The 9,508-nt window shown below is 49.7% G+C and overlaps 1 protein-coding gene across 1 annotated transcript; it reads left to right on the top strand.

Annotated features, from left to right (window-relative positions):
• The first annotated feature begins 419 nt into the window (after positions 1 to 419).
• Positions 420 to 4,057, top strand: IMP3 (IMP U3 small nucleolar ribonucleoprotein 3). The gene is made up of 2 exons (XM_044435988.1): positions 420 to 490; positions 2,589 to 4,057. Exon 2 carries the CDS (start codon positions 2,597 to 2,599, stop codon positions 3,158 to 3,160), a length of 564 nt encoding a protein of 187 aa, XP_044291923.1. The 5' UTR covers positions 420 to 490; positions 2,589 to 2,596; the 3' UTR covers positions 3,161 to 4,057.
• The last annotated feature ends 5,451 nt before the right edge of the window (positions 4,058 to 9,508 follow it).

Below are 9,508 nucleotides of genomic sequence, written 5' to 3'. Positions count from 1 at the left end.
AAATGGAAGATTAATATAAACATTAGATAGTGGTTTTTATTTTATTAATATAAACTAATTTTTATTTATTAAAATATTTAGACAGGAGAAACGCTTTCTTCCGCCGCCAGACAAATTGCTCTGCTGAGTTTATTCCTTATGCCGGTTGCTGAAGTACAACTAGATCAACAACGGGAAAGAGAGATCACGCTCGCGTTTCGCCTGCGGGCTCCGCCCTGGGGCATCCGGGGCGCTCCTGGGGCAATCAGGGCGCTAGTCAGACAGGACTTTGTTCTTACCCAGCGCGGCTCTTACGGTCTCAAGTCAACCCGGAAGTCGAGGGAAGTGTGTCCATCTTATTAAGTCTATGTTCAAAGGGGGGCGGAGCTTTGGGGCTACGCGGAAACCGGAAGAGGAAGGCGTGCGGGGTCTCCCCACGTGGTCGCGGCCTTGTCGGGAGAAGGCTCGTTTTTCGAGCTCGGCCGGTTGCTGTGGAGCTGCGCTCGGGCAGGTGGGCTCTGGAGCGGGCGGCATTCCTGGGGTCGCCTGTGTGGGTCTCCGTGGGTGGCCGCTTTGCACGCTGGGAGTGTGTGTGTGGGTGGGTGCGTGGGTGGGAGGCGCGAACGCTGCAGCACACGGTGCCTACTCGGGAGTAAGCCACGTTGTTGTCTTTAACGTCTGCGACCCGGCCCAGGGTCTGAACGGGCCAAGCGGAAAGCGAGCGAGTATGTTTTTTCCATGAATCGTGTGTGTAGGAGCCTGGCGTTGTGAACGGGGTGTGCTGACAAATCGGCAGGTACAGTTGCCACCCAGAGGTGACGACGAAGCCGGGTTCTTTTTCTGCGGGAACGTAGGGATTTCTTTATTCCGTTTCTTTCATTCACTTCTATTCTGCCTAATAGCGGAAGCTTTCTGGGCAGTTAAGAACATAATACAAGCCCTGCTGGATCAGATCCGAGGTCCATCTAGTGTAGCCAGCACTCCACGCAGGGCGGCAAACCAGCTGCCTGCAGGATCCCCCAGGCAGGATGGGTGCAAGGCCTCGCCTGCCCAGCTCCGCAGCAACTGGGCTACGCAGGCAGGCCGCCTCCGGTGAAGGAGGTGGCACACCGCTCACAAGTTGGCAACAGGACTGAAATTGCCCTTTGGGTAATTTCACTCGCTGATGAAGCCTAAGGCTTATGCCACCCAAAGCCGGAAGGCTCGTAATTGGAGCTGTGCAAACTCTGACAGGAAGTGTCTTTGTGAGAAGCTGTGGAGCCTGATGGAGAGGGCAGCTGGGGGGAACAGTAGTGGCAGGACTGAAGAGCCCAGCCTAAGAGTGTTTGCTGAAGGCTGCTTGTGAGTGGGAAGAATCTGCTTCCGGAGCAGCTTTTGGAGGCAAGAGCTGGATTCTGTGTGTCAGCTGGTGGTGGTGCTCTGGAGAGTTGGGCCAGACTTATGACTTCTAGAGGAGCCTGCTGGACAGTGTCTGAAGTCCCAGGTGGAAACCAACCCCAACCGGGAAGAAGAAAGCTGTCCACACGCTCCTATTTGGCCTCTGGGTGAACTGGAGTGGAGCTTGAAACAGGAATTGGCTTAAGTTTGGTTAGGGATAGGAACTGGGGTTGCTAACACCTGTCTAAAGACAACTGTTGAGAAATCCAGCTTATAAGTAGTGGCAACACGTTTAAAATAATCTTTCTGATTTCCTTTAATAATTGAAGCACTATATATCTTTGTTTACTGCTTTGGTACCTCGAATCTGTTTTGTCTTGTACAAAATGTTCAACTACCTTAAAGAAAAAAAGGCAGGCTTGGGGCAGAGTTGGGTCTTTCCCAGTGTCTGCTACCTAATTCTTCTATAAGGAGGTACCCTGGGGTTTTCCCCCTGGGACCTTCTGCATGCAAAGCTTATTGTCTACTCAGCTGGCTGTGTTCCTTCTAAAATTTTGGCTTAGATGACACCAAGTTACAGACTTCAGGTTCTTCAGCCCAATACCATCTTGGACACCCAATTAGCAGCACCTTCCTGAGGTGGCCTTTCCCAAGCTGGTGCCCTCCAGGGATGTTGCACTGCAGCTCCCATCATCCTCAGCTAGTGTAGCACATGCTCAGCTGAAGCTCTTTCATATGATAAACCACTAAACTTAGGCGGAGCTGGAGGAGTGAGCGTCCTCTAGCTGGGGCAGTGCAGAGAGGGAAGGAAGGAGGCTGCCAAGGACTGAGAAGGGCATATTCTTGCCCTCTGGACCACCCCTTTACCCCTCCTCAAGGTTGTGTTGTGTTGGTGACATTGGCGGCGCAGCCAGAGAAGTTCATTCTGTGCTGGTGGTGTGAGCAGGGCTGTGGAGCATGAATCCCAGCTCTGCGGTTGGATCTTGGATCCAACGTATCCTGTGCCCCCCGCCCCCAGATGTTGTATAGGGGGCCATGGGATAATGTATCACATGTGGTTCTCCAGATGATGGGAGCCATGGGATCACTCTTTCAACGTCCGTGTAGCCCTTTGACAATGGCCGCTGTCTCATAGGTATTTATTAGTAACCTTATAATTTGTAGATTATTGATGCATTATGAATAACGCAAGCATGGTAAGTCAGGGCCTCTCGATGATTCATACTGTCTAGGAGGAAAAATGGTTCGCAAGCTCAAGTTCCACGAGGAGAAGCTCCTCAAGAAGCTCGACCTGGTGAACTGGGAGGCTGCCTCCGGGAACCTGGCTGAGCTGCGTGTGCTCCGGCGTTACCGCTTGCAGCGTAGGGAGGAGTATACTCGCTACAACCAGCTGAGCCGGGCGGTGCGGGAGCTGGCCCGCCGGATCCGAGACCTGGGTGACGCGCCGCAGTCGGCGGCTTTCCGGGCTCGCAGCACCGCTGCCCTCCTGGAGAAGCTGTACGCCATGGGGCTGGTGCCCTCCAAGAGCTCCCTGGAGCAGTGCGACCGCGTCTCTGCCACCTCCTTCTGCCGTCGCCGCCTGCCCTGCCTGCTCCTGAAGCTTCGCATGGCCCAGAACATGAAAGACGCCGTGACCTTTGTGGAGCAGGGACATATTCGGGTGGGACCTGAGGTGGTGACGGACCCTGCCCTTTTAGTGACTCGTGCCATGGAGGACTTCATCACTTGGACCGACTCTTCCCGCATCCGCCAGCACGTGCTCAATTACAATCAGGAGCGTGACGATTTCGACCTAGTGGGTTAGAAAGAGACTTTCCTCTCCGTTTGTTACCCTTTTGTCCTTCCAAGTCTGCGTGGGACACGGCAAGCTGGTGCCTGAGCTTCACAGTCAGGTGGAAAAAGTTTTGAGCAAAGGCACCTTCTCTGTACATACCCGAGAAAACAAGTACGTGCAAAACTATAAGTGGAGTCCTTAAAATACCTACTGTTCACACATCTGCTGACATTCCTTCCCCTGTGCTCACAATATCCGCCAGAGGGAGGTGGCGGACCAAAGGTTGACTGAGCACAAGCCTGGAAGTGAAAAGGTGCTGGCAAAACGGTTGCCTGGAGAGGTTTCTTATCAAACGTCGTGTGTGTCTGCATTGCAGGCCTCTTCCAGGGCCACAGTGGAGATTAAATCGATGGATTATATTTGACCCCTCCCAGAAAACAACCCCAAGTAATCTTGATCCATCTTGAATGCGTACATTGAAAGAACACAAAGCAAGCGTTTATCTCTCGCTCCTGATCAAGGACTGGATGGCCGCCCACCACAAATCTGCACAACTGTTCTTCTAAGCAATCTAATTTTCTTCCCTGGTATCTCTGCAAATTCATTAACTGTCTCTATGGTAACATGTTCCTTGACAGTGAAGGAGCTGCTGAATTTGTTGGCTAGGACATACGTTGATGAATCGGTGTTTTGAATGTTTGTACATTTTTTTCTGTTCTCTGTTCCTCCATTGTGAGGAAGAAAAACATGTTTCAAATTGCATTTCTCCATTTGGCAATAGCTGGGCCAGAAAGGTGGGTTTTGAGATTGTCTTTGGAAGGCAAGATCAGCATTCCGTGTTTCACTGTTGCCAATGTGATTGGGTCTTTTGTGTGCTGTGTATAAGATCAAGTTTTCTTTGGGAAGTTTAAAACCATGTGCTTCAAATATTGTTAAGAAATTGTGTGATTCCTTGACCACGTGGCACACACCAACAGGGAAATTTAATAAGGCTGATGGTACAAATCTACATCTTTCTCATGAGAATCCCTGGGAAGGTTATTACTAAGGCTTGTCTTTGATAAGACAAGAAATAGCAGTGTTTGAGTCTCAGTGGCTCTGAATATTTTATCTGAAAGCTGGTCCACCTTGTCCATAGCTGTTTGGGTTTCTAGCAAAACAAAACTGCTTTCTACAGGCCAGGTTACAGCAATGGTCAATCTAAATTACTTGTCTAAACCTACTCCCAACACAAGCAGAGAAGAGATAGCGACCTAATTGGTATTATTTAGACAGCTTGTGTGAGTTTCTGGCTCCCTGAGGTCTGAAATTGAGCAAGACAGATTGGCAAAGTGGCTTTTTATTGTAGAGGCATAAAAACTGGACCCATGGTGCTCTTCCTCCTGAATGGATGCGAACGTTGTTGGTAGGAACAAGGGAGAATTATTCTAAGTTATATGATACCATGACCATGTATGGCACCTAAGACAGTAGTTAAAATGGAGGGGAACATACAAAAGAAAAAGATGCCTTTCAGATTAATGCATTCTGGCTTAGTTACAGGAAGGCAACCTTGCCAAGTGGCTATCCAAGGGTGGTACCTAATTTGGCAGGATTGCAGTAGGGTGGGGGAACTAGGAGGTGTCAACTCTCTTGAAAGCTCAGTTAAAAGAATCAATACTTAGGAAAAAGCCAAGATGAGCAGAATCCAGGATTCCTGCCTCGCTCAGATTGGGCTGCTGTGTGTGGTTTACCTCAACAATGCATGTTTGATTGATTGATTGATTGATTGATTGATTGATTTATATACTGGCCAATGAGCAAAAATTGGACAAAAACCCCTGAACTTCAAGTATTCACTGGTGGGAGCTGAACTGACAGTGACTGAGCAAGAAAAGGAGCTTGGGCTAGCGGGGGCAGCTCGATGAAAATGCTGGTCACCCGGTGCATAGCTGTTGTGAAGAAAGACAACTCCATCCTAGGCATAGTCAGGAACAGAACAGGAAATAGAACTTTCAAAATCTTACTTCTCTTATACAACTCTTTGCTGCACCCTCACTTGGAATATTGAGTTCAGTTCTGGTTGCCTCACCTGAAAAAGGACATCATTGAGTTGGGGAAACTACAGGGAAGAGCAGCAAAGGTGATCCAGGGGTTGGAGCAGCTACCCTATGAAGGTGTTCAGCTTAGAAGGAAGGGAAGACAGGAGAGAGGTTTTTAAAATAATGCATGGTGTGGAGAAAGTGGAGCAGGAGGTATTTTTCTTCCTCTCCCGCAACACTCGAAGCCAGAGTCACCCCATGAAACTGATTGGTTGGAGGTTTAGGGCAGATAAAAGGAAACCCTTCATACAGTGCAAAGTTATGCTATGGAATTCATAGGAAATGAAATTCGTGGAAAATGGCAGTGCATTCCATAGCTTTAAAGGGGGATTGGACAGATTCATGGAGATGGAGGAGGAGGCAGTGGCCGTGGCAGCTAGTAGCCTTGCTGGCCACGAGCGACTTGCTTCACCAGAGGGGGCCGGCCTACGCACACCAGTCGCTGAGGGATTTTGTGGGCAGCTGCTGTGAGTGCAGAGTGCTGAACTCGGTTTGATCCAGCCTGGTTTTTCTTACCTTGGTTCATCCTCCTCCCAACGAGAGAGCCAAGATCAAAGCTATTCCTCTAGCCCTGCCTGTATTTTGTGTGAAAGGACTTAACTTTTTTGGGGGGCGAGGGTAGCTCTTAACATCTGAAATGCAGTGTGGCTGCATCCAAGTTGGTGGAACATGAGAGGCAGGATTTTGCCACTGCCTGGTATGTGCTCCGCATAGAGGCTTTTGATGGCAAACACAAAAAAAGCTTTGGCTCCAGCCATTCCAACAGGAAGGTATTCTACAGAGCTTGTAAGCCACTCAGGCTGCCACATTCCTCTAAAAACATTTAAATAATCTCATTTCCCCCACATAATAAGACCTAAATTAGAAAGTGCAGGATCTCCTCTGTGCGGCTGCCTTTTGTTTTTGGGTGGCCTGGCTGCTGTCCAGCAACAATTATGCCAAATGCCTGGATTTCTCCATTGTTTTCTTAAAAGTCGCTCTCAGCCTTGCTCAAAAGGAGCCGAATGGTTCCATGTCCAGACAAGAGTGTTCGATCTGCAGACATTTCCTAACCGCCGCTGGCTGGCTATGGCTGGCGATACGAAATCGGCAACGGGAAAGAAGAGCACACACCCTTCCAGTCCGGGAGGAAAACCTTCTTTGCAAAGTGCCAACCTGAGGGACAGAACTTACCGTTCCTTGAATGTAACTGAAAAATGAATGAGTGCTGAGTGGATCAGCTGTACAATCTCATGCACGTCTCCTGGGAAGCCACCCCCACAGAGTCCAGCGGAAGTTACCTGCTTAACTGTGTATAGCAAGGATTTTGAGCCTGTTTCAGCCCGAGGGTCAAATTCAGTTTTGCAAAACCGCCTTTTCTTGGGGGAGGATTCCAGTGGTGGATGGGACCGAAGGCCTGGGGGCCAATGCAGCCAACATCCTGCCATATTTTAGCTTGATGCTTTGAAACCGTGGTCATTGGCCTGGTGAGCCGAGTGGCTCATGGCATCACTGAATTTTGGCTGCAACCTCTTCACTGTTGTGGCCGATCTGAGTCCCAGGGTGGCCCTTCCTTCTCTTGACCTTCCGCGTGATTGCAGCATTCTATATAACCCATCTTGCTGATGGTGGCAAATCTCATATTATTCTCCTCTGGAGGGCGAAGTTTAGAATTAAGCATAACTGGCCAGGTGGGAGAAGGCTACGAACTGGTATAATGACTGGGTGTTTTGCTGCTAAGACTGGAAATTCAGTGCACAGTGTACTGGTGATTGTGACCCATTGAACAAAGCGGGATGCTTCTGAATAAGCCGACTGGCTGCGTTAACATAAAAAACACATTATGCAATATCGACTGGTTGTGTTAGTCCTCTTGCAATGAAACATTCTTGCGGCATCTTAAAAACAAGATGATCCCTTGTGACATAAGCTTTGGGGGTGACACATGCTTTTTGCCACAAGACTGGGCTATGTCTGAGGAAGAATTCTCTGAACATTTCCCTGTTCTTGCTCTGAAATATTTACATGTCTAGCCAACTTCACCCGTTCTGTCATGGCCAAGACGAGGCTTTTAACCGCTACCTCCCAAATGGAGAGTGACAAAGAAAAGGTAGTCGCTGCATGGAAATGTGGCAAGGAGGAAGTGCCATCGGTCATTGTCCACCTGCTTTGTTGCAATGGCTGTTGCATGCAGGGTACTTGGCAAGTTTTTGTCTTAACAGACTCTCTTCCCAAAGGGGCTTTCTGTACTGCTGCATTAATTGGCCCACTGAATCTGCAGAGATGCTTAGCTATGACTGGTGCATAAATAAGGTGAATTTCTCTGACATAACACAGTATTTACAACTGTAATTCTCACCGCTGTATAATTATGTTTCAGCTAGGAAGGGTTATGCCAATTCTGAGTTGCCCAAATAACTACTGGGGTAGCACACATAAGCCCCCCATCCTTCTAACTCCCCTCTCTGCTTCCCTTTTACCTGTATAATGCTGGGCCTGGGATGGGCAGGCTAGTAGAGTTAATCCTTTGTAGAGAATTCAGGCCTTGCATCGACTTCTGCTTGTTTCAAGGTCTACTTGCTAACACAAACATACCAGACAGGTTTCCATGACACCGCAAACCATGGTGATTTCCTGCACAGGATGGTCTGTTGTATTAGCTGAACCCCATCATGATATTTCAGCATGGTATGTTTGGTTTTTAGAAACCATGATACAAAACAACGGTGTGTTCTAGGGCTTCCATACTTCATCATGGTTTCTCCGGTCATCGGAACCCAGTATCATGGTTTCCACCGTCCTGATATGCAGCTACCACAGAGCCCCCTGGAAAGAGTGGCAGCTGCAGCAGCTATCCAACACGGGGTGGTATTTAAGCCGTAGTTGCTGGTGGGATATATGCCAATAGCAGGAGGACTGAGTGAGCTGGGTTGACACCAGGCTCATGCAGCAACCAATTGATTGTCTAGTAGGCACATCCAGAAACACTTCTAGGAGCAAGAGCTGGAGCAAGATAGTGAGCAATCTGGAAACCACATCTTGGCAGGAAGGAGACCTGGGTATGTTGAGCCTGGGGAAGGTTAAAGGGGACACGAGACCAGCCTTCAAATGCCGGAAGTGCTGCCGGCATAAGATGAAATGGGGCATGCTGGGTTCTCGTTTGCTGAAAGTTGAAATGTTTGCGAATATTCCATGCCGTCATGTAAGCTCAAGATACTGGGGGCTTCACCACTACAGGTGCAATAAAGGCCTGCATAGGTTGTAGTGCATCTTTCATTTGCACTGTGGTTTGGGTGCCACAGATCCTCCAAGAAGGCAAAAAGAACCAAGTTCATAGAACTTAAATAGATTGGAAGTTACATAGGTGAAGAAGCTAAGAGCTCAGAAGCTAGAAACTAAGCTGGAAGCTAAGAAAGGCTCAAAAGCAAGAAGGGCCAGCCTGATCCTGAAGGCACCTTATGCCAAGTCAGACCGTTGGCCCCTCCTGTTCAGTGCTACTGAACTGACCTCCCCACCTGCAGTCTCAGGGACAAACGAGGCCTTTCTCTAGTCCAGTTACTGCAGATCTCTTTATTTTGAGATGCCTGGGGATGAAACTGGGCTCTTGATGCAAAATGCGTATTTAGGTCCACCATCAAGGATGGGCTCGATGGGCATTGAGGATCCACATCCTAGCAGAGGCCCACTGACAAGAACCTTCCAGGCATCCTCTCCCCCACGGCAACCTGCTTGTTCCCCTGCCCCTCGCTCCAGCCCGAGCGGCAGGAGAGGCCCGGCCTGCTCGCTTCCCGGTTCCCTGCCTATTTACTATGTGGGAGCCATAGAAGCCTTGGGAAAGAAGTGGGGGGCAATAGCAGCTGGTGACCATGGCTTGGAGAAGGCAGATGCAGAGAGGGGATAGACCGGAACGGAGTAGAAGGTGGAAGCGGCCTCGGGCCATCGAGTGGCCCCCACTTCCACATGCTGTCGCCCAGCTGGCTGCAGGGCCGTGCCTTTTCGGTCCAGCAAAGGTGACACAACATACATGTGAGCACGATGCTTCGCTACGCACTGGGAAGCGTCCCAGTGAAGGACTGTCTCCACGGGCCTTCTGCAAATGTTGTTGCTAGTCGCAAAGTCGCGTCCGACCCATCGCGACCCCATGGACAACATTCCTCCAGGCCTTCCTGTCCTCCACCATCCCCCAGAGTCCACCCAGGCCCACACCAACTGCTTCAGTGACTCCATCCAGCCACCTCATCCGCTGCCGCCCCCTTCTTCCTTTGCCATCAATTGTTCCCAGCATCAGGGTCTTCTCCAGGGGGTCCTTCCTTCTCAT

Source organism: Varanus komodoensis, unplaced genomic scaffold, assembly GCF_004798865.1.
Source record: "Varanus komodoensis strain SLA01 unplaced genomic scaffold, ASM479886v1 scaffold3, whole genome shotgun sequence".
Taxonomy (NCBI): Eukaryota; Metazoa; Chordata; class Lepidosauria; order Squamata; family Varanidae; genus Varanus; species Varanus komodoensis.
Note: the sequence above shows the minus strand (reverse complement) of the source record. Positions and strands in the feature narration are given on the sequence as shown.

Bases quoted from the DNA above. Each gene is read 5' to 3' on its own strand.
- IMP3 (XM_044435988.1), top strand. From the start codon at position 2,597: ATGGTTCGCAAGCTCAAGTTCCACGAGGAGAAGCTCCTCAAGAAGCTC.